We start from the raw sequence: 25,465 nt of genomic DNA on the forward strand, positions 1-25,465 counted from the left end.
CTGTGCCTAGAGAATCACAGGAAGAGGGAAGCTGAAGCAAAGCTCAGAGTTCTTTGCCTAACTAGGGGGTACACCACCTGAGTGTTCTGCTGCTGGACCACTCACATTTTCTCCATGGCTCCAAGAATAAAAACTATTGTTACCAATACACAACCCTTTAAAGTAAATAATTTAATTTCCACAACAATTTGACGTGTGGAGAGAATGTAGATAAGCTAAATCTTTTATAAGATCATAAATTTCATCTGTGTTTTAACAACTTGAGGCCACAGACCATATCTGAGAGTTGGACCATAAAGAAGGCTGAGTGCCAAAGAATGGATGCTTTTGAATTGTGGCACTGGAGACAACTCTTGAGAATCCCTTGGACAGCAAGGCGATCAAACCAGTCAATCCTAAAGGCAATCAACCCTGAATATTCATTGGAAGGACTGATGCTGAAGCTGAAGCTCCGATACTTTGGCCATCTGATGTGAAGAGCCAACTCATTAGAAAAGACCCTGATGCTGGGAAAGATTGAAGGCAGGAGGAGAAAGGGGGCAACCGAGGATGAGATGGTTGGATGGCATTACTGACTCAATGGACACGAATTTGAGCAAACTTTGGAAAACAGTGAAGGACAGGGAAGCCTGGCATACTGTGGTCCATGAGGTCACAGTGAATTGGACACGACTTAGTGACTGAACAACAACAAATCATTCAGAATACCAGGCAATGTGCATATCTAGAGTCTGATAACTAATTTTGCTGTTGGGTGAAAGCCATAGAATAGGAAAATTGAGTGTTACTAGAAATTTACCAGCACATTCAGATATCCTTATCTATTTGAATTAAATGAATAAAAACATGTTGTCCACCTTACAGATAAAAGACGATCCACTTCTCCAGGGATGGGGTGGGAACAGAGAGAAGGCTGGAAATACAGGGAAGCTAGATAAGTTGCTAGTTGGTCCCTCAACTTTCAAATCTAAGAACGAATATACCATTTTTCTTTCTTCACAGAAAGCCTACCTATGGGAATAAGTTAAGCTTATTTCAAAAGAAGGAATGACTTTGGCTTGGACTGTAGCCAACTGCAATGATATTCAGCCACTTTCCCCTTAAAAATCATTCAACTGGAAATCTTATCAGTAGGAAATTCTCTAAGGGCCAAAACTCTATTTTCTGCAACTTAACAATACTTGTAAAACATTTTTAATTCTAAGATCCACTAGCTCTCATCCTCTATACATACACACATCCCACATTCATACCAATCCAATAAGCTGACTTCTGATAGAAGTAACAGAAGTTTTTGGAATCTAAAGTTCCAATTATGTAAACAACACAATATAATATTTATGAATCTGTTTATCTTTGTGATTACATAGGCATTTGTATATAGCAACATTTAAGGGCAGAAGAGAATACCAAGTCATTCAATGGAGGCAAGAGATAGTGAGCTATCTTTATCATCATGAATAAACCTAGGATGACTAGTGGCTATAGTCAATATCAAAGCACAACACACTTATCAAAGAAACACTATGAGCACGAGATGGGTAAGTGTGCATGTGCGTGTATACTCAGCCATGTCCGACTCTTTGCTACCCTATGGACTGTATGGACAGAGGACCCACCAGGCTCCTCTGTCCATGCAATTTTCCAGGCAAAAATATTGGGATCTGTTGCCATTTTCTCTTCCAAGAGAACTTTCAGACCCAGAGATCAAACTCCAGTCTCCTGCATCTCCTGCATTGGCAGGCAGATCCTTTACCACTGCACCACCTGGAATACCACGATAAGGACAACACTGGGAATATCAAGAAGAATATAATCAGTCTTTGCCCTCCAGAAACCAAGTCTTAGAGGGAGACAGCCTAGGGGAGTATGGGGAGAGAGAGAGAGAGAAAAACAAGCACACAATCAAATCAATTATCGAAAGATTGATGACCCAGCACATAAGAACAGAAGATCTACAAAGTTTTACCAAAGGACTGGAAAGAAAGCAAGGACTCCCTAACTGCCTATATCTAATTACACAAGTCCCCTTTTATTCATTACTCTATCACACCTTATCCCTTTGTGTACATATAATGCACATACTTATTCAATGTAAAGACCCCGTATCTTTAAAAAGGACGTTGACATTAGAAGTTCTTTCAGGACCCAGCCCATTATTTTGAACTTATTTCATTCCTCACTCTCTTAAAGAGCTGTTAACTAAGCAATATGGCTCCCTAAACAGCACATGGGAGTGAAAATCCTGGGTAGTTATAACAGACTGGGTTTCCTTGCTTTTGTTTGCAAATTTTTGAGCAGGAAAGTGAATTAAACGGTTTGGGAGGAGGGGTGTTAGTGATGGAAAAGGGATAAGAACTGGTGCATCTATATATAGTTAAGTTTGTATTTATATCTGTGGAAACAAATTGGTTTGGAGTAGAGGTAAAAGACTGAAAAAGGCTGAGAAACACTGTAAGAAGACAGTGACTATAGATTTTTGTAAATTTCAACAACAAAAAGTATAGTACTTTTGTAACAAGAAAAACTGTTCTTTTTGAAAGACTATATGAAGGCTCAGCATGACAAAAAATAATTATTGATTGTATACTATTCACTAATATTATTTTAAATGAAAGATAAAACAGTTTAACTATGATAAAATTACAAAAGAACAAAAATCCTCTACTTATATATTTATTTCAACTTCCTTCCCTAATTAACCTTTTTGTAAATTATTAAGGAGAAACAGGTAAGATAGCCTTTCTCTCATAACCATTCCCAACAGAAACTGAATGAATAAGAAAATTACAGAAAAAAATCAGAGGAGTAGTCACCTAGATAACTCAAACTTATGTTATCTGAACTTAACTGTCTATGTGGCCCAATATACCCAAATGTATACTGTAAGGATTCTACAGGTCCAGACAAGGAACAGAAAGACAGATGAAAGCCTCCAACGGGAGGTCCTTCCTCACATATATAAACTTTCACCTCTGGGTGTTTCAGAGTCTTATTACAGATTTGAACATTACCCCTTCAAGCTCACTCTGAAATATTTATACTACATAGCACTGAAGGCTGTTGGAGCTTAAAAAAGCCAAGGCTAAAGTTTGTTTTCTTCTTTTAGTCCTTTCTATATGGGAAGATTTAAGAGCAGACTGGCCTGAAAGCAACATGAACTGACAGAATGACCCTTCCCCAGCAAGAGTCCTGAGCACGGAGCATTATCCTAGAGAGAAAACTTGCTGGGATACCAACTGATCTCTGACATTTGCTCTTTCCATACTGCTACTTCTTTTGATACTGCTCTAATGCTGGTTTATTATATAAAAATATACCCCACCATCGTGACTATGACATAAGGTTCACTGAAAAAGTTGGGGCCCAGATCAGCCAAAACACAAAAAAGAAGCAGATCAACTTTCAGAAATCTTTGTCTTCTGCCATATGGTTCAAGGAAATAAAAATCTTTTAATGAGGAATTGATGACTCATGGTATGATACTGCACTGTAACTAGCAGAGCTCCAAACAATATATCAACCCCTGGACTAAATTGTTAAATTTTAAAAAGACAAAAAGAATTCAAAAAGAATGCAAAATCTCAATGCCACTTTCAGACAGGAGGCAACATATTCGCACGTTATGAATTTAGTAAGTGGCCTGCATAGTTGAAATGACTCTGAAACAGAGAACCACAACCCAAAATAGCCTAACACTTTTGTTATCTCAAACAATGGGCAGTTAGCCATTCATTCCTCCCTCTCAGTATACATTCTACTTGTTTCAGATGAGGCCTATTATAAATTTGAAGAGACTGTTCAAATTCAGTACATCAGATGTTTGAAAGCTGGGGTTGGAAGATATTTGCCACACAAAAATTCCTATTATAATATTTTGTGCATAAAAAATGAATGCTATGTATTTAGTATTTTTTAAGTTATATTTCATACCTATTACCAACTTGACACTGGAAATAAAGAAGCAAACACACAGACATGGTCCCTGCCATTGAGAAACCTTCAACTCAGTGAAGACAAATACTGACCAAGTATGATGGCTGTCATAAGAGAAAAAGAATACATGCTATGCTGGCTGTATACTGTAGATAATTAAGATGTTCCCATCCTACCCTCTTTCAAGGTGTGCCAGCAAAAGAGGAAGTTGTCAGAAAGCTTTTAAAATAATGACCCTCTCAGTTGTGATACATATAAAACATAAGTATTATATATATGTGTGTGTGTGTGTGTGTAAATAACCAGTAATTAAGTATATAAAATTACCAGACTACTCTTTTAACATATATACAAGAAAATTAAAATAAAAATTAAATTAAAATTAAAATCCAAATTAGTCTCATATCTATAAAAGCAGTTGCCTTAAAGCTGTCCTTACTCCTGACAAGGGCAAAAGGAGTCAACTTATGATACTGTGGTTGACAGCACAGGACTTCAACTTTTATTTTGTCCATAAAATATAAAATAACTTTTATCTTGTCCATGAAATATAAAATAACTTTTATTGTGTCCACTGTTATACCAGTGCTGTTTATAAAACAGCTTTAGAAAAGTCCAACTTTCTATAGTGTCAGTACATATAAACAAATACTTAAATTGGGGCTCCATTAAAATTATAAACATAGTTGTAGAAACACACAGTCTCCAAAACTCTTTCATTCTCTCAGTCATGAGCAGATTTAAGTCCCATTTGTATATCTCTTTTGATCTGTTCCAAATGAAACTTCATAATTCCCCAAAGAACCCACAAGCCTACTTTAAATACTATTTAAATAAAGAAATCCTACAAACCTACTTTAAATACTATTTAGTTCTAATAGACGTCAAGCTAAGCAGCTAAATACAATAGAAAACGTCTTTATCTTTTACAGATATAAATACTTTTCTACTATCTGTATCTGTTTTTTTTTTAAGCTGCAGAATTGAATGTCGCTGTGAAACAGAACACTACCTTCACATCATTTTTTTAATATAGGCCCTTCACACAGGCCATGCCAAAGCTAGGCTTTAAACAGATAATCTTGCCAGATCCAGGACAAGTGGACACAGCATGGTAAAGTGAAAAAAGCAGAGGGTCCAGAGTGAGAGAAACAGAGTTCAAGTCCAAGCTCCACTACTAAGTAGCTGTGCCACTGTAGGCAGGTTACTTAACTGATGTACAGTATCTTCATCTGTAAAATTGGGACCTTAAGGGATTGCTATGAGATTATATATATGTTTATATGAAAGCATTTTATAAACTATAAAGAATTATACATTCTTATTATTTACCTTAATTTTTCCTTAATATAGGAATGAATATTTTCATTTTAAAAATTAGAAAATAGAGAATATTAAGGAGAGAAAAAAAAAATCACCCATAGGCCTGTCACCCAAACATTGCTATTTATTTTAAACAAAGTACGTCCAACATCAGCCAAAAGAAATTAAAGTAGGAATAATTTCAGATGTTAATACAGATAATGTATTAACAACAAAATAAACTGCTGATTTCTTTTTAAGAACAGAACAGTCTTTCCCATCTATCAGTTTAAACACAATGCTATTTGTCCCAGAGCTGGTCCCAACAGGGTATGATATATGGGTGAGGCCCATAAAAGTCAAAGCCACAAAACTCCCAAAATAAATATTTCATGAGCCCCAGGAGTAATTACAACACATGCTCTCAGATGCAATGGAGAAGGCAAAGTGTATGAACCCCCATTAACAAAACTGGCATGACTTTACGGTCACAAAGACTCAGATTTCTATGGGCCACTTCAATGGGAAAAAAGAAAAATTTATATACCATGCTACAACACAGACAGCCTAAGACTTTTAAATTTTTCACATTGCTTTTAGACCTTGTACTCCTCCTCTATTTTTCCTTTCCCACCCTTCTTTCTCCTAGATCCCCTTCTTGTTTTATTACTGCATTAGAATCACTCTCTGTGTTTAAAATGGCCTTATTTTATACAATGGAATATTATTGAGCAACAAAAAGGAATGAATTTCTGACACATACTACACCACAGATGAAAACATTATGCTAAGTGAAAAGCCAGACACAAGAGGCCACATATTTTATGATTCTATTTACATGAAATGTCCAAAATGTGCAAATCCACAAAGACCGAAAGGGAATTGATAGCTGCCTAAGGCTGGGGTACTAGGGGATGGGAGAGAATCAGTGCATGTAATGGGTATGAAGTTTCCTTCTGAGGGAACAAAAATGTCCTAAAATTAGACTTTGGAGATATTGTACAATTCTATAAATATACAGAGAAACACTGAATTGTACACTTTAAATGAGTTAATTGTATGGTATGTAAATTATATATCAACAAAGCTGTTTTTTAAAAAATGGTCTTATTCACTAGAAAAAAGGATATGTAAATAATCTCATCCTACCCTCTCTCTCTAAGGGTGGAGTAAAAGTGATGACTCAATTGTGATGATACATATATAAAGTGACCAGACTACTTTTATTGACCAAGTATACATGAAAAATTGCAAATCCAAATGAGTTTTGCTTAATGATTCCCCAAGTCAAAACTTGGTCCTCAGATTCTCAGTCATTCTACGCCTCTGTTTAGGTAGCTCTTTCTGCCTGTAATACCTTTCTTACCATATCTTTAAATGTTCAAATACCACCTTCTTTAAGGCCAGTTCAGAGGTTACCTTCTCCATGAAGTCTTCCCCATGCTCTCAAGAAAAGTGACCTCATCTTCCTCTGAACTTCCATACTTCACTTTCTCTGGGCCACTTAGGACTTTCAATCCAATTTTACACTTATTCTGGCCAATATAGTACTTACTGCTTTGATGTTAAAAGGGGGTTCTCAATAAATACCAATCTGATAAGTGGATGACTACTGCTTAACAATGCAGAATTTCATCATCACTGGGTATATTTTCATTCTGGAAATATTCAAAAGTCACTTTAGACTCAAAATGGTAGTAAGGTTAAGGAATACCCAGTTCAGACAAAATTTTCTTGACCAAAATAAAACAAATTTATTTGTATGTATATAATCTGTAAAAAAAAAAAAAATCCCAAAGATAAACATTGGAATAGGGATATAGACTCCCAAGGTAACTAAAAGAAATCTGAATTGCATATATTTCGGAATGCTTGTTCAAAAATCAGATTCATTAGAGGAACATCACGTTTCTTCCCTGAGAGTTGTATTATCAGGCTCTACTAATTCTTCTTCTACTGTATTTCTAATATAGTTATAATTCCTGCTCCATTTTGCCTGCCAAACCCAAAGTCCTTTCATTTTCTTCATGACCAAACAATTTTTAGTCTCCTAATTTATCTGCCTTCCCATAGTTCCTTCTTTCCTTCAACAATATCAAGCCATCCCGTGTGCCAACGTTAAGAGTAGGAACTGGGGAGCACATACATATCATATGAGACACAATCTAGTTAGGAACTTGACACATGTACACAATTCATCACAATATTCAGTAGCATATACACAAGGGCCACAACAGACACCCAGAATTCCAAGCAATGGGTAAGTCCTCTGGGCTCCACAGAACACAATCTATACAGTTTCCCTCACACACTGTTATCCTCTCCCTTCCATTCTTTTTCACTTTATTGGACTTCTGCTAAACTGCCCATAGAGCATGCACCAACTTCAGCTCCAGTTTCTCTCCAACTTGCTTTCCTGAGCAAATCAAGACAATCTACTTGCTGTACCCTGAAAGTGAATTAATCACAAGTACTTTTGTTCACCACTGACTATCAACACAATCCTCCTCACTTTCTCTCTGCTAACTCCTATCAATTTTTTTTCTTTTGTAATGTATTGGAAAGTATGTAATAATAAGTAATTTTGTTTTTAGCTTATCACTGCCCTCATTTCTTCTGTGTTTGTCTCATAGAATCTATTACAATGTTTACTAAGGGACTGTATCACAGCCACCTATGGAGCTTCTTAAAAACACAAAGACCTTGACCCAACCTCCTCAGTAAGTCTGGGATGGGAGCTGGACATCTTTATTTCTAAAAAGCCCCACTGGTGATTCTGATGCACACATCTCAACCTGAGAACCTGATTTATTAAAATGTTCCCTATACAGCAGACATTCAATTCTTATTAATTCATGCACTGAAGCTCATAAATAACTTTTCTCTAAATAGCCTAGCCAGATATCAGCCCCTAGACTACACCAGCTCTGTTCCAAGTGCAACATGTGGTTTTAAGATTTCATTTCCTGAAGTACTCCTTGGAGAGACACTATTACCTTGTCTCTTTACATTGTTTCCTATTTGTTGAAAAATGGAGGCCTGGAATGCAGCCATGTTAGACAACACTACATAAGAATGTACTCCGGAGCCTTAGATTAAAATTAGTTATAAAAAGAATAAGAACAATGTAGAACTAGACATTTTGAATGAACACAGTATTCTTCCTGAATACAGTCTAACTAAATCTACAGGGATGGGGAATTTGGTCAGTAGTGTCTTCCCAGTTATAGTCTTCTGAACTGTCTCCTGAACGGGGCCCCTGAAGACTGAGGGAGACTTTCAGCAGCTGAAGTGCATTAAAGTGCTCTAATCAGATAAGAAGCCCAAGCCGCACCCAGAGCCACAGTGGCCTCCCAGCCTCCTAACTACCCTGACACACTCTATTTACACAGCTCGGTGGAGAAGCCTTATGAACTTCTTCCAAAGTTGCTTCTCACAGGCAGCAGCTTTCTGAGTCACCCACCCAGGGTGGGAAAGAAAAGTGTGATATTAGCCAGCGGGGTGTTAGGAGACTGGGCACAGCACCTCTTTTCCCATTTCAGAAGCAGGCTCCGCCTCTTCCAGGAATCACTTCAGTTACGAATCACCGCTGTGGGCGACAGGGGTCTGCGGAGCCACTTAGGCATCTAGGAAAGTTGTGGTTTGGGGAGGAGACGCCCCGTTCTTTTCTCCGGCAGGGGCCGCAGATCCCAGATTCCACAGGCCTCTCCCGGCAGCTCCATCTTGCTTCCTGTCAGGAGGAGGGGCCGAGGAGGAGGGCCCCCGAGTCTGGAAAGGCCCCAGGGGGAGGAAGCCGTGTGACAGCAGGTAGACCCAGGTGGAAATCTCTACAGGAGTTGGGGGTGGGGGCGGGAATGAAAAGCAGCAGGGTTAAGCGAAAGGGAGAAAGGGATTCGTGGTCACGAATTACTGCATAAAGAAGTCACTCGGCGTTTGTGAGTGCCAGAGGTGTGAGCAGAAGTAGACTCCTCAGGAAGGGAAGAGACAGACATGAGGGGCCAGTAAGACAAGTGGACAAAAGGGCCTGGCCCGCGGAGCTCTGGGGAGGAGTGGTGGTTGAGGCGGGTTTCAAGGTGAGGGGCATAAGTATCAGAAGGGAGAACAACGTGGCTCCTATTTAAGAATCCCTGGAAGGAGAGGCAGGAAGTCAGTAGAGGAACCCGCCAGCCCAGAGGCCAGGCTGGGGAGGCCTAAAAATGAGCTGAGAGCAAGGCTGTCAACGGGAGGGGCGACAGCCAGCTGAAGGAAAGGGGCTATCAGACATCCTAACAGCTATCATTTATTTAGCGCTTACTACAGGTCATAAGCTGCGCTAGGCACTTTATAAATACCATCGCACTGAATGTTCACAAGAAACCCGCGAGGCAGGCATTATTAGGATTGTTCCCATTTTATAGATGAGGAAACTGAAGCTCAGAGAGGCCCGAGGGCTCGCTCAAGGTCAGAGAGCGGGGGAGTCAATATTCAAACCTGAGGCGATCTGGCTCCCGAGTCCACGCGCAAACTCACAGGCAGTGACTAGGAACCGTGAGGCGAGCCAGGACCCTAGGAACGTCTCCCGCCCCCGTTCCCCATCCCAGGCCCAGCGCGCTCACCCGAACGAGGTTGCTGACCGCCGCCTGCACAGCGGCCACAGGCGCGGTGAGGTCAGGGATGGCTTTGCCGTCCACCTCGCCTTCCTCGTGCATGATCACCAGGTGCGAGATCTGCTGCGCCACCGGCTCCAGAATGCTTTCAATCGTGCGCGTATGAAACACAGGCATCGCGGCGGCTAGCGGGGCGGCGAACCGCGGGCTACAGAGAACTGAGAACCGGGGGCCGGGAACCCGCACAGAGACGTACTCAGACCAGTGACTACGGAGTCGGGGCTTCCCTCAGCGTAACCAGCCTCACGGGCGCCCCGCCCACTCGCGTCGCCGCGCCCAATGGAAGCGCCGCTCAGACCCAGGCCTCCACTCCTATTGGTCCCTCTTTGATATGCTCCGCCCCCTCAACCGCACCGCTAAGACCCCGCCCCGCCCCCATTCCCAAGGGAGGGGCCTGGGATTGGGGCTGCGCCTCAGGGATTGCGACCGGATTCCCGAGCCCTAACGCCGGGCGCTCCTTATAAGGGCATGGTGGGAGCGGAGCGTGCGGCTGGAGCCGGGGGCCCCGCCCCCGAGGCCACCTCCCGCGTCGGCTCTGCAGAGCTCCGCCCCTCTGCAGAATCACCTCAGTGGGGCGGGGTCTCCTCACCTCTGGAGGCGCTGGAGTCTGAGGAGACCCGAGAGCCGTAAGTCTGCTCCCTGCTCCCCAAGTTTTTGCTTCACACAACACCCTAAAAATACACTTTCCACTTCCTCTCAGTAATACTTTCAAACAGCAGAGGTGCCCAGAGGAACATGTGTCCCATTCATTCACACACAGCGCGGGCACACACACACAAACACACACGCACACACTTCACCCACTCCCGTGCTCAGAGATAGTCACTGTTAATAGTTTGGTGTGCAGGATTTAGACCTTTGCTTTAGACCTGTCTACTCACTATCTTGTACATATATTTTCTGAGTAAGTGGGATTAAACATTTTCCAGGAACTTGATATTTTTTCCCTTAAATAAAATCTCCTTGGTTATCTCTTTTTTGGTAAATATAAGTCTAGATGGACCTCATTCTTTTGATGGCTGCATGATATTCCATTGCATGAAATCAGTTTCCTAGTAATGGACATTTTGGGTTTTCCCTATTCAACAGTTATGCATGAACATAATGGTACTTGCTTCTGTATTGTTATTTTTTAGTCACTAAGTCATGTTTGACTCTTTTGCCACCCCATGGACTTCCAGGATTCTCTATCCATGGGATTTCCCAGGCAAGAATGCTGGAGTGAGTTGCCATTTCCTTTTCCAGGGCATTTTCCCCACCCAGGGATCAAACCCACATCTCCTGCATTGGCAGGCAGATTCTTTACCATTGAGCCACCAGGGAAGCCCATACGTGTATGTAAGGAGAACCTAGAAATGAAATGAAAAATGCAAAAATCCATACATTTTAATAGGTAAGACCAAATTGCCTAATCTTCTCACAGCATGCCGTGTAGAAGACATCTTCTAAATGTTTTACTCACCTCAAAATCTCTTGCCTAAGCTTCCCCATTCCAAGATGAAACACTTTCATTGATACCTCCAAGCAGAAGATGCTCAAGTCAAATGCAAGTATTTTTCAAGGACCCACGTTTTGCAAGAGGCTAAACTAGTGTGTGTTGTACTGTGCAATTCTTGAAATTGTTTTTGCCTAATAGTATATATCTTGTTTCTACCGTGTGTTACTAAGTCCTCTACTTTTCCTTCTCATAGTAGCACCATTTTTTTTGTTACTGCTTTCATGTCCTTATAGGCAATGGATTTCTCTATTTTAAGCTAACATTTATTTGATATTTTCTAAGTTCTAAGAAACTTAGAATTTGATACTTTGTAATTTCTAAGATCACACACAGGACCAGCTACTCAATTTGTGGAAAGTAAAAATGTGGATCAAAAAGCAGAAAAAAGTGCTGTTAAAGATGCTAAAATGTAAAGCTTACTCCTTTCTTCAGTGGTCTCTCTCTCAACCTGTCATAGTATTTTTATCTGCTATTTAATGTCACACTCCCTGGGCAGGGGTATACCTTTGGCATAAATGCAGATCCCCCCACAGGAAATTGGGGGCCCATGCATCCTACTGGCTGCCTGAAGCCCCCTCCTGCTAGCTGCTGGACTAACATGCTATTCCCAGTGAAGGACAAGGAGGCCAAGTCAAGCATCTCCCCTTCCCATAGGCCTGCTTCCTCAACTCACAGTTAATGGGTGACCTCCAAAGGTACTACAACCTCCACACTGAGACCCTCTCAGTAATGATAAAGAAAGGCAAGAAACTCACCCCCACTGAGTTAAGTGCAAAGAAATGCTGTGGCATTGATATTAAATAGCTTAGGTTGAGAATAGCCACCCACTTGCCTAACCCTAGATACTATTGGTGGAACACAAAGAGCCCTGCCCAAGGCAGAGTAAGGCAGAGTAGTGGGTAATAGTCACTAAAAGGGGCAGGGGAGCCTGACTGGGGTCTAGGGGCCAGTGTCTGAAAACCCATCCAAGGGATGTGGTGGAAAGGAGGACCATGCAGTAGCTGAGGCTCCTAGCCCCTGGTGTCTGTTCCAATTGTCCCATTGGACTTCTCTGCTAAAGTACAAACTCAAAGATAAAATTATTCAAAATCAAGACAGTGACTGCAGACCATGCAGCCCCAAATATGAAGTTCTGAATGCAGGGCTCTGTGTAACTACACTGATTGTGTACTCATGAACCTGGCCCTAGTTACACAGCTGGTAACCTACATCTGACCATGACTGACTGAATTATTAAACAGCTCCCTCGGAACTCCCGTTCCTCATGGAGCCTCTTACCAAATCTATTAAAACTGTTACCTAGTCCTACCACAGTTGGGCTTCTCTGGTGGCTCAGACAGTAAAGAATCTGCCTACAATGTGGGAGACCTAGGTTCTATCCCTGGGTCAGGAAGATCCCCTGGAGAAGGGAATGGCAGCCCACTCTACTGTTCTTGTCTGGAGAATTCCAAGGACAGAAGTCTGGTGAGCACAGTCCATCGGGTCCCAAAGAGTCAGACATGACTGAGCAACTAACACACACCACAGCTACCAAAGCTGTTTTCCCTGTTCATTATTTCACATTAGTAACAGTAATATTTGGGTGATGAAACTGCATATGATTTGTTATCTGTAATCCTCCTTTTGCCTCCACTCTGCTGATTGTATACTTATGTGCAATTTAACATGTTCTTCTGTTCTGTGAATTTCCTGCAAGTTAGCAGTGAGATTCAGAGGCTTGATCACGCAGTAGTCAACTGGAACATATCATCCCTGCCTACAATCTTGTAATCCAGGATCCTCCTGACTGGTCATACTAACCTCCCTAAAATACTGCACATCCAGCCCATGTGCTCCCCTCCATCCACATCCATATCTACTTTTGTCCCTTTCCTCTCCCACAATTCACATGTTCCTTCTAAAATCTTCCATGGCACCTGGTAACACATTTTAACATCCATGCCTTCACAGACTGAGCTCAAACCAACATGACTGAGTTCTGCTTTCCTATCCAGACGCACAGTCAGGTGGGTTAAGCAATGGAAACCACACAAACTTGGAAGTCATCCAGAGCTCAAGCCATAGTGCCAGCTTTACGACTTGATTGAAGTAGAACTGTGGTGAGTGGCTTTTCCTCTCTCTGCCTGAATTTCTTTCTTTGTAAAAGTGAAATAATACCACCCTCATAAAACTGATATAAGGATTAGTGAATGAATTTGTGTAAAGCACCAAGGAGACCTCAGTAAAAGGAAGCTATTATTATTGGAGCAGTCACAAACAGACATTCTAATATACAAGAATCTGTGGTACAGTTTCACTTTTGAGTTTTGCCTGCTTTTCTTTCCCACATAGAAAGTTCTCTCTGCTTGTCTATGTCTTATGGGGCTTCCCTCATAGCTAAGTGGGTAAAGAATCTGCCTGCAATGCAGGAGAACTGAGTTCAATCCCTGGGTTGGGAAGATCCTCTGGAGAAGGCAATGGCAACCCACTCCAGTATTCTTGCCTGGAGAATCCCATGGACAGAGGGGCCTGGCAGGCTGCAGTCCATGGTGTCACAAGAGTTGGACACGACTTAGCGTCTAAACCATCCCAACGTAAAATTCCAAGATGTTCCCCTAGATTTATGACCCCTGGTATAATCCCCAGTACTATGACTATAATAGGTTTTACTTACATGATTGACGTTATATAGTACAGTTGAATTAAGATAGGAAGATTATCCAGGCAGGCCTTGCCTAATTACATTAACCCCCTTAAAGCAGAGAGTTTTCTCCAGCTGATCACGGAAAAGGAAGTTAAAAATTAGAAGCACAAGAAGGATTTGACAAGCTATTGCTGGATTAAAGATACAAGAGGCCACATATCAAGGAATGTAGGCAGCTTCTAGGAGCTAAGCCTGGCCCTGGCTGACAGACAGCAGGGAAATACGGACCTCATTCACACAGCCACAAGGAACTGAATTCTGCCAACAAGAAGAATGATCTCAGTAACAGATTTACCCCAGAGCTTCCAGATGAGAACTCAGTCCAGTTGGCACCTTGATTATAGCCTTGTGATGCTGAACAGAGAACTCAGCCACACCACACAGGACTTCTCACCTATACAATTTTGAGATAATAAGTGGGTGTTGTGGGATAGTTTGTTACACAGCAATAGAATAACTAATATACCTATCTTCAAGACCCACGTCTAGTTTTCAGTCTTTGACTTCTTCGAAGGCCTGAACTGTTTATACAATCCTTCCTCCTTCATAGCACTTATCACAATTGTCCTTCTATTAGATGACCATTTTACATTTATCTCCCATCTCTCTATGACAGAAGTTGCTAGATGTCTCCCAATATCTGTTTTGCTCTTCCTCTACAATAACAGAACCCCAGATTTATAGCTGGGCACTTAGCCACATGGTTTCAAATTGACACTTGGCAAGTTACAAAGCTTCAGTTTTCTCATCACTAAAAAGAGGATAAAATGTTTTCAATCTTATTGAATACAAAGGATTAACACATAATGGCCAATCAAAAAATGTTACCAGAGAGAGAGGTCAGTTCATAACCTGCACTAGACTAAGAACCATCATGAGAGTAAGTCAAAAATAACATGGAAAAGAGCATGTGATCAAGTTGCAAGCAAGAAGAAATCAAATCTGGCCTCAAAGGAAGAATCATGTTTGGTTAGGCAGGCAAGACGGCAGACATTCCAGAATGAGCAAGCCCTGGAATGAAGCATGCTCCAGGACAGAGATTATATTAGTCAGAAGGAAGTGAATGTTCATACAACTCAAAGATGAAAAGGTAAATTTCCACAAGATTGTAACTTACAGAGGTTAAGGACTCTGTGACATTTGCTCATCGTTGTGGCTAGCTCAACATCACTGTTTGCCATGTAATTAGTCTGAAGACCACTAATGATAGGGAACATTGTAAGTTATGTAAAAATTTAGTATTTCCCACTTAGAAGAAACTAGGGAAGAGTTTTTGACCCTGGCAGTTATTTTACACAGTGCCCATGACATGGGAAACTTTAGATTCTTTTAAGTCCATAACAATTCTCTGAGGTAAGTGGAAAACAAGAAGTACTCATTCTCTTCTATTACACAGACTGGGAAATTGACACATAATAGCAACTGTCAGTATGAGCACAATTTATAGAAGCTTTAGTCAGGGATAGAGAGACTTCTGTATTCAGTTGGGATGCTCAGTTTTGCCCCATGTTTCTGTGTTCTTCTGATGTGGTTTTGGACTGCTGTATGTTGGTCATGTGTCTAAGGATTTGCTTACCCTTCTCAGTACGCTCCAGTGCACTTCACGCCCACATGGGTGAATCTACAACTTACACATAGACACACACAGAGCATTCCCCCAACTCACCACACATGTACCTTCTCTCTCTAGAACACATTACCAACCCCTTCCCCAGGCCATCCCCACATAAGAACCACACAGTGGCTCAGTCGGTAGTCCTTCCTTCCCTTCCCCAAATGCTGCATGTACACCCCACCCCACCCTCTATCCCCACCCAAAACCACAACCACTTCCACCAACATTTTGAAAAAAATGTGGTTCTTTTCCCTTTTTTACTCCTAGCTTTGAGGTATAATTAGCAAATAAAAACTATTTATTTATGTACTTATATAAAGCATATGGTATCATATACATATATATACATTTATAGTGTAAACTGTGGTGTTTTGATTTACAGATACATTGTGAAATGATTACCACAATCAAGCTAATTAACATATGCATCATCTCATTTATTGATTGTTAGCATTTTTCATGTGTGTTGAGAATACTTAAGATCTACTCTCAGAAAATTTTCAAGTGTACAATACATTATTATTAACTATAGTTAATAGGTTATACATTAGGTCTCCAGAACTTATTCATCTTATAATTGAAAGTTTGTATACTTTTACCAGTATCTCCCCATTTCTCCCATTCCTTCCACCCCTTCCTATAGTAACTACCCTCTACCCTCTGTTTCTATGAGTTTGACTCTTTTAGATTCCACATGTAAATGAGATCATGCAGTATTTATCTTTCTGTGTCTGGCTTATTTCACTTAGCATAATGTCCTCCAGTTTCATCCATGTTGTTGCACATGGCAAAGTTTCCTTCTTTTTAAATGCTGAATAATATTCCACTGTGTACATATACCACATTTTCTTTATTGTTGGGTGGACACTTAGATTCTTTCCATGTCTTGGCTATTGTGAATAATTCTGCAATGAACATGAGAGTGCAGATACCTCTTCAAGAGCTAGATTTTGTTTCCTTTGGATATATTCCCAGAATTAGAATTGCATTTTCCAAAGAAGACATACAAAAAGGTGCTCAGTATCACTATTCATCAGGGAAGTGAAAATCAAAACGGCACTAAGGTTCCTCATATGTGTTAGAATGGCTCCTATCAAAAAGTAAAAAAATAGAGTGACATTGAAACATATACATTACCATATGTAAAATATAGCCAGTGGGAATTTGCTGTATGACACAGGGAGCTCAACCCGATGCTCTATGACAACCTAGAGGGGTGGGATGAGGTGAGAGGTAGGAGGAAGGTTCAAGAGGGAGAGTATATATGTATACCAATGGCTGATTCATGCTGATGTGTGGCAGAAACCAACACAATGTGGTAAAGTAATTATCCTCCAATTAAAAATAAATACATTATTTTTTTTTTAAAAGTGGGGTGAAAAATCAAAAAATAGCAAGTGTTGGTGAGGATGTGGAGAAAAGTCAATCCTTATACACTTTTGGGAATGTAAATTGGTACAGCCATTATGGAAATCAGTATGCTGCTACTGCTGCTGCTAAGTCGCTTCAGTCGTGTCCGACTCTGTGCGACCCCATGGACTGCAGCCCACCAGGCTCCTCCATCCATGGGATTTTCCAGGCAAGAGTAATGGAGTGGGGTGCCATTACCTTCTCCGGAAATCAGTATGGACGGCCTCAAAAATTAAAAATAGAGGGAGTTCCCTGGTGATCCAGTGGTTAAGACTTCGTCTTCCAATGCAGGAGGTATAGGTTCGATCCCTGGTCTGGAAGCTGAGATCCCACATGCTTCACAGCCAAAAACCCAAAAAACCATAAAACAGGAGTAATACTAAAACAAATTCAATAAAGATTTTTTAAAAATTAAAAATAGAACTGCCATATGATCCTGTTCTTTCTTGACCAATCTTTTAAAAATTCAGTATGAATTGAAATCATTTTCAGTTTTACACATTTTTTAAGTTTTCTCACCTTTTTATTGCATTTCAACCTTCTTCATTGTGTGAGAAAGCTACAAAGAAGGTTATTAAAAATTATGTAGAATTATAGCTCCCAGAGATAACTACTAATAACATTTAAAATATCCCCTTTTAACCTTTGTTTCCTGTTCTCACATATTTTGTGTGTGTTCAATATTTTTCTCATACAAAGTTTTTTCTGAGATAATTTACATACTATAAAATTCACTCTTTTAAAATATAGTGTTCCAGGAAGCCCAGCTTGGCTGCACTCTGTGATAACCTAGAGGGGGTGGGATGGGGGAGGGGAGGGAGGCTCAAGAGGGAGGTGATGTATGTATAATTATGACTGATTTGTATTGTTGTATGGCAGAAATCAACAGAATGTTGTAAAGCAATTTCTCCCAATTAAAAATAAATTTTAAAAAAGTAAAAAAATAAATTATACTGTTCAATTTTTATTCTTGATATTTTCACCTTAACATTATGCCAAGAACTATGCCTATGACACTGAGTATTCTTCAAACCTTGATTTTTCTGTAGTTGCTTTATAGACATATTACATTTAAAGTGTACAAGAACCACAAATTATTTAATTAACTTCCTATTTTTGGACAGTTAAGTTGTCTCTTGTCTCCAACTCTTTATTATTGTAAATAGTGCTTTGAAAAATAGCCTTGAATTTTTATTTTTATAGGCATCAAATTGTTGCTTTAATATCTTTACTACTTATGAGATGAACAAATACCTATGCCTATTGGTTGCCTACTCAATAGGTATTCTCTCTTTCATCCTTAACTTGCAGAATCTATTATTTTGGAGCAATATATTAGTTATCTATTACTGCATATGCTGCTGCTGCTGCTAAGTCACTTCAGCCGTGTCCGACTCTGTGCGACCCCATAGACGGCAGCCCACCAGGCTCCCCCATCCCTGGGATTCTCCAGGCAAGAATACTGGAGTGGGTTGCCATTTCCTTCTCCAATGCATGAAAGTGAAATTGAAAGTAAAGTCGCTCAGTCGTGTCTGACTCCTAGCGACCCCATGGACTGCAGCCTACCAGGCTCCTCCGTCCATGGGATTTTCCAGGCAAGAGTACTGGAGTGGGTTGCCATTGCCTTCTCCACATTACTGCATATAAGTTACTCCAAAACAATAATGTTTTATTCTCCCTCTTGTTTTCTGTGGCTCAGGAATTTGGAAGTAGCTTGGCTGGGAAGTTCTAGCTCAGAGTCTCTCATAAGATTGCAATCAGATAGCAGCTATAGCTGGCGTCATCTCAGAAGCTTCTTCATTCATAGGTCTGATACCTGGACTAGAAAGACTCAAAGATCTTGGGGGCTTAAATGATGGACCCATCAGGCATCTATTTCTATTTCTGTGTGATCCCTCCCATGATCTCTCAAGCATGATGACTTCAGGATAGCCAGACTTCAGAACTCCAAAGGCACATCTCCCAAGAAATCAAGAGCTATGCAGAAGCTGTATTGCATTTTCTAACCTAGCCTTGCAGGTACCTAATATCACTTTCCACCTGAATCATACATGAGTCTCCCCAGATTCTGGGAAGGGAACATAGACTCACTTCTTGATGGAGAAGTACTCCATTTAAGGAGAACATTTGAAAAGTATTATCTGCCAAAGAAGGCAAATATGCTCAGAGAAGGTGTGCCCCTCCCCAAACCTAAGGGATGAACCATGCTTTGTCTGAACCAACTTTGATAACCCCATTCTTTGTTGTTACTATAAAAGACACTGCTAGAGACTTCCCTGGCAGTCCAGTGGTTAAGACTCAATGCAGGGAGCACAGGTTCAATCCCTGGTCGGGTAACTAAGATCCCATATGCCTTGCAGCATGCCCCCACCAGGAAAAAGACACTACCTGTTGTCTACCCCAAATTAATTTTCTTCTTCCTCCTATAAGAACTCAGCTAACTATACAAAATTACCCAGACTTTCTTGCAGCTAGAATAGACAAGTGATCAATTCTGCCCAATGAAACCAAACTCAGAGATCTAAAAACTCTTTTGCTTTTCTGAAGTAGATACAAGCCCCTTTCTGATGCACGAGAACACCATTCCCTTGATGGGCACGAGCCAATCAATACAGTTTCTCTGCCTGTTCATAGAGATTGGTTCAAGAATAAGCAATTGATCCAATTTGGTCCATTGTGAGAAAAAGGTATGACTCCCAGGTATAGGAGCTACCAAAGACATGCTTTCTTTTCCCTCAAGGTATGGTATAAAAATGGAAGCATATGCAGCCATTTCACTTCCATGATGGGAGAATCTGGAATTCTGAGAAACACCATAAAGAGCTTGAATTTGAAGGCAACAATGTGGAAAAAAGAGAGAACTGTCTTCAGTGAAACTTTTTATTTTGGACTCAATTCTCGCCCGAAGCCAAACTGCCCTGAGGATTTTTCAGTTACTGAATATATTGATTTCTCCTAAGAAACAGAGCCAACTCTCCTAAGAAACAGAGCCAATGGGAACCAAAGAGATTTATTATAAGGAATTGATTCATCATGGAGGAAGAAAAGTCCCAAGATCTACCAGTTGAGTTGGCAATCTGGAGACCCAGAAAAGTGATTAAGTTCTAGTCCAAGTCCAAAAGTTTGAGAACCAGAAGAGCCAGCGATATAATTCCTGTCAAGGGCTGACTGGCTCAAACTCAGAAAAAGCCTATGTTTAAGGCAGGGAAAAAATTCCTATCCCAGTTGGAAGGTAAGCAGGAAGAATTCCCTGTTTCCAGGGTGGTTACCCTTTTTGTTCTATTCAGGCTTTTAATTGATTGGATGACACCCACTCACATTAGGGAAGGCAGTCTGTTTGACTTAGTCTACCAATTTAAATGTTAATCTCATCCAGAAATATTCTCACAGAAACACCCAGAATAATGTTCAACCAAATATCTAGGCACCTCATGGACCAGTCTGCTGCTGCTGCTGCTAAGTCGCTTCAGTCATGTCCGACTCTGTGGGACCCCCTAGACGGCAGCCCACCAGGCTCCCCTGTCCCTGGGATTCTCCAGGCAAGAACACTGGAGTGGGTTGCCATTTCCTTCTCCAGTGCATGAAAGTGAAAAGTGAAAGTGAAGTCGCTCAGTTGTGTCCGACTCTTAGCGACCCCATGGACTGCAGCCTACCAGGCTCCTCCGTCCATGGGAGTTTCCAGGCAAGAGAGAGTACTGGAGTGGGATGCCATTGCCTTCTCCATGGACCAGTCTAGATGGCACAAAATTAACCAGCACACTGAGGAAATTAATATTGCGGTTTAAGTCAGTTTGATGTAGTTTCCTTTTCTTTCTTTTTTTTTGGCTGTAGATCCCCATAAGGGATTGAATTTGTGCCCGCTGCAATGGAAGCATGGAGTCTTAACCACTGCACTGCCAGAAAAGTCCCTGATTTGGGTTTTCTATCACTTGCAGTCAAAAGAGGCTAACTCCATATAGGCACCTATTGTGTGCCAAACTGTGTATGGTGCACAGAAGTAGTGACTAAGACAGAGCTTACAGTCTAGCAATGTGTGTAGGAAGGCCATGAATATGTGCTAAGTCGCTTCAGTCATGTCTGACTCTTTGTGACCCTATGGACTGTAGCCTGTCAGGCTCCTCTGTTCATGGAGATTGTCCAGGCAAGAATACTGGAGTGGGTTGCCATGACCAGGGATTGAACTTGCGTCTCCTGCAACTCCATTTCAGGTGGATTCTTACTTCTGAGCCTCTGGGGAAGTCCAGGAAGGCCATTGCTTTAAAACAAATTGTTATTAAAGCATAACATCCAAGTAATTGCAGCCTGGTTGATATTTTGAATGCAGTCTCACAAAAGACCCCGAACCAGAACCACCTAGATAAGCTGTTCCTAAATCCTGGATCTGGAAAAATTTATGTGAGATAATCATTTTTTTGTTGTTGTTTTATGCCGTTAAGATTTTAGGTAATTTGATACACAGAAATAGATATCAAGTACATCTCTCCCCCAGAAGTATTCACTAATCTGATTTCTATCATCATCGTAGATTAGTGTTGCCTGTTCTTAATGTTTATACAAATGGACACTCACACAGTATGTATTCTTTTTGTGGCTGGCTTTTTCATCCCATCATTATACCTGTGAGATTCATCCAAACACATCCAGCAGTAGTCTGTTCTTTATTACATGGTATTTCATTTCATGAATATACCAAAATTTATCCTTTCTACTACTGGTGGACATTTGATTTTTTAACCAAAATTTGGTCATATATGAATAAAACTTCTGTGAACACTCATATATGTCTTTTGGTTAGACAGATACACTTATTTTTCTTAGAAGCCATTTTTTCATGTAGTATTTCTTGCTTCTTCTAACTTTCCCATGCAACTGCCTGATCTGGTACTTTACTTGTTAATTTCTCCTGCTGTTATTTTGAAAATGACTATAAACTCAATCATACCTTTTAAACAGCTTCAAACAACCCTTAATTTGTACATTTTAAGTACTTATAATGGTAAAGGAATAATCAGAGGACACTGTTTTTTTAGCTGTGTAGATGAGTTCTTCGTATCTTATTCATTCCCATGGGTTTTCTTAATCCATCAAGTGGAACTTTCAGTCCTAGATTTTTATGCAAAGAACTTCTTTCAGCAATGTTTTTTGCAGATCCCAGATTAACCCTAGTGAATAAAGCCACTACATAGCAAAAATGTTGGTTAGCTAATTTCTGCATGTTCCAGTAGCTCTCAAACTTTTGTGTCTCAGGACCTCTATGCACTCCTAAAAATTGTTGAGAACCTCAAAGATTTTTTGTTTATGTGACTACATTTATCAATATTTACTGCTTTAAAGAAATTATCAAACTTTTATGTATTTATTTAGTCATTTTAAAATAAGCCCACCATATGTTAACATAAAAAACATATTTTTACTGTTAATGTGAAAAATAATGTGGACCCCCTGAAACTGCTTCAGAGACTCAAAGGGATCCCTACACTACACCTTGAGCCACTAGTCCATGCTGATGAGTTCCTTGTCCATACTATAGCAATCATCTCTTATTTTTTACTTCCCAGCATCGCATTCATCTTTATTTGGTGACAAAACCCTCCTTCCTAAAGAGAACCTATTTAAGATGGTCCAAATGAGGCTGACCACACCACTTTTCCAACTCAGTGATACACACGTGACTTCTGATTGGCCAAAGATTCTTGGGAACTCTCATGCTGAACTATTAGATGATTTCTCTCTCCCCACAACCTGCCCACATCGTGAATCATGGCCTGACAACAGCTTTCTTCCCCATTACTTCGAGAGACCTGTCTAACCGCTGGAAAGACCCAATCCTTGATGACATCGTTTGAATCACTAAAGCAAGCCATGATTGAAAAACCTCTGCTTTCTCCTCTCAGTTGTGTCAACCAGTTCACTTAAATTGGGTTTCTATCACTGACAACTGCTGCTGCTGCTAAGTCGCTTCAGTCGTATCCAACTCTGTGCGACCCCATGGACTGCAGCCTACCAGGCTCCTCCATCCATGGGATTTTCCAGGCAAGAGTACTGGAGTGGGTTGCCATTGCCTTCTCTGATCACTGACAACTGAAAGAGCCCTAATTAAAACACACTGATACATTTACACGTCAATTGTAATCTTCAGTATTGAAGTGTTATATGAGAATTTCAAGCATTGTGGTAAGACAACAGGCAAAATTCTCAGGGGCATGGAGTCTTCCAGACATCTAGGTCAGTAATTCTAAAATTTGACTACACCTTGAAATCAACAAAGGGAGCTTCTTCAAAGTACAAATTTCTAGACTTTGCCCAGAATACTCTGACTCAGTAGTTCTGCAGTGGGGACCAAAGAATCTGTATTGTTAATAAGATCTCTTGGTGATCCCAACACAATGAGTCTCAGATCTGGCATTTGCTGAACACTAACCTAGGAAGCTACCCACTCCATCTGTAATAACAATACTTGCTACAGTGTGGATTTCTGTGTGTCTATAAATAAAACCTCCTTGGCTGGTACAGGAATGGCATGATTTTCAGAAATTCATTTAAGAGAAAGCCTGAAATTTATAAATTTGGTAAAATGTTCACACAGAGCATAGCACCCACATGCTTCCTATTATTGCCTTTGTTCTTGCTTCTTTTCTAAGTAGCATTTGGTCAAAGCAGAAGGAAAGTTCAAGAAACTTGACTAGGGCTCTAAAATTAAAATCCAATTCATTTCTCACAGATTTTGTATCTTAACTTTAGATGCCACTGTCTCTTCAAGTCAAAGATAATAAGTTATATGGTTATTGCTGAGCTGAGGAATCTGGAAAGAGCAGTAAATTCAAAAGCTGTAGGAAGAAAAAGCAAAAAAGTATTGTATCATGTGGTTTGGAACTGAATCTCATCAGCTTAAGCAAATTATACTTATTAGCCCAAGAACTTGAGACACAGGGAAGACCAAAGGTAGAAAAATCTAGATTGGGCTCTGCCTCTTACCCTCTGTGAGCTATAATATTTAACACTCAATATGTTTATTATCCTTCTAATATACAAAACCTTTTGCTTTGGCATTTTCCTCCCCTTCTTCATATGACTGGCATGCGTGCTCAGTCGCTCAGTTGTGTCTGACTCTTTGCGGCCCTTTGGATTGTAGACTGCCAGGCCCCTCCGTCCGTGGGATTCTCCATGCAAGAACAGTGGAGTGGGTTGCCATGCCCTCCTCCAGTCGATCTTCCTGACCCAGGGATCAAACCTGCATCTCCTGCAATGCAGGCGAATTCTTTACCGCTGAGCCATTGGGGAATCCTTCTTCATGTGACCAGGTGAAGCTCCTAATTACAGTTATCCCTTTTCTCTAACATTTTTCCTTCACCTTTACCAAAGTAGAGTGACTATGACCCAGGATTGGCCAATCATAATATCCCACCTCTTTGGTAACAGTCAACCATTCAAGAATAAACACACTATCCTGGCAGAGTCAATCAAAATCCTTCCCTGAAATCGACATATGAGAGAAATGGACAAATAGAGAGAGAGAGAAATTCTCCATTGGACTTACTGAACTTGAAAGATGTGAAATTGGAGTTGAAGACAGTTTCCCCAGAGGTCTATGTAAAGTAAAAAAAAAATAAAAAATAAGGCCAAACCATGGAGAGAAGCAGAGCACAAAGACAAGGAAAGAAGAAAAACTTGTCCCATTGTTTGAGCCCCTGAATCCAGTTATGCTTAAAGCCAGAGGCTGCCCTAAACCACTCCAATGTAAGGACCAATAAATTCCCTTTGGCTTTAGCTCAGTTAAGTTAGGATTCTCTCATCAGCAGTCAGAAGAGCCCTGCTTAACACACACTGCTATTCCCCAGTCTTGTCTGTGTCCCTAGCCTGAGCAAAAGGAAAAAACAGTATACCAAATTGTTCGCACCAGCTTGAGAAGATAAAGGTATTCAATTCACTCAAAAAGAAGAGGTCTTTTTACCCTTTTCCTACCACTCCCAAATACACCCTTCAGCATCAGGCACATATTTAATATTTTTATCTGGGGGCTCATTTTGAGAACAGCACAGTATTATACTTTGGAGTATTGTGAATAATTATATTACTATCTTTTCTAAGCAAACTCTTTTTTTCTTTCCAGTATGTAACCTACACAAATCTTGCTTTTTTATAAAGAAATTTTATTTTTATTTTGCTATGTTTTGCAAGTACAGTTATAATCAGCACATTTTAGAGACCCCTGATTTGGCAATTTTTTAATGGAAATCAGTGAGAGAATGTAAGCCACCTAGCAAAATTCCTAAAATGCTATTTATTCTCCTAAACAAGGGGGACTTGCATTATCCTTTATGTGCTCAGATGTGATTTCTCCAGAAATTAGAGTAGATTTGTAAATAAAGCAACCC

General features: G+C 40.5%; 1 protein-coding gene and 1 long non-coding RNA gene across 3 annotated transcripts in view; one reads left to right on the forward strand and one right to left on the reverse strand.

Annotated features, from left to right (window-relative positions):
• Positions 1-10,096, reverse strand: part of VCL (vinculin) — a 109,818-nt gene extending 99,722 nt beyond the window's left edge. For both annotated transcript variants that reach the window (XM_081563979.1, XM_081563968.1), the window contains exon 1: positions 9,834-10,096. In XM_081563979.1, the coding sequence (XP_081420105.1) occupies positions 9,834-10,001 (168 nt within the window). In that variant the 5' untranslated portion in view covers positions 10,002-10,096. The remainder of the gene's footprint in view (positions 1-9,833) is intronic.
• A 148-nt stretch (positions 10,097-10,244) lies between these two features.
• LOC145536157 (uncharacterized) lies at positions 10,245-23,606 on the forward strand. The gene is made up of 3 exons (XR_014075671.1): positions 10,245-10,510; positions 13,333-13,481; positions 22,649-23,606. It is a non-coding gene; the product is annotated as an uncharacterized LOC145536157 (long non-coding RNA).
• The last annotated feature ends 1,859 nt before the right edge of the window (positions 23,607-25,465 follow it).

The sequence above is a fragment of the Giraffa tippelskirchi genome, chromosome 2 (assembly GCF_054371585.1).
Source record: "Giraffa tippelskirchi isolate mGirTip1 chromosome 2, T2T-mGirTip1v1.2.pri, whole genome shotgun sequence".
NCBI classification, from domain to species: domain Eukaryota; kingdom Metazoa; phylum Chordata; class Mammalia; order Artiodactyla; family Giraffidae; genus Giraffa; species Giraffa tippelskirchi.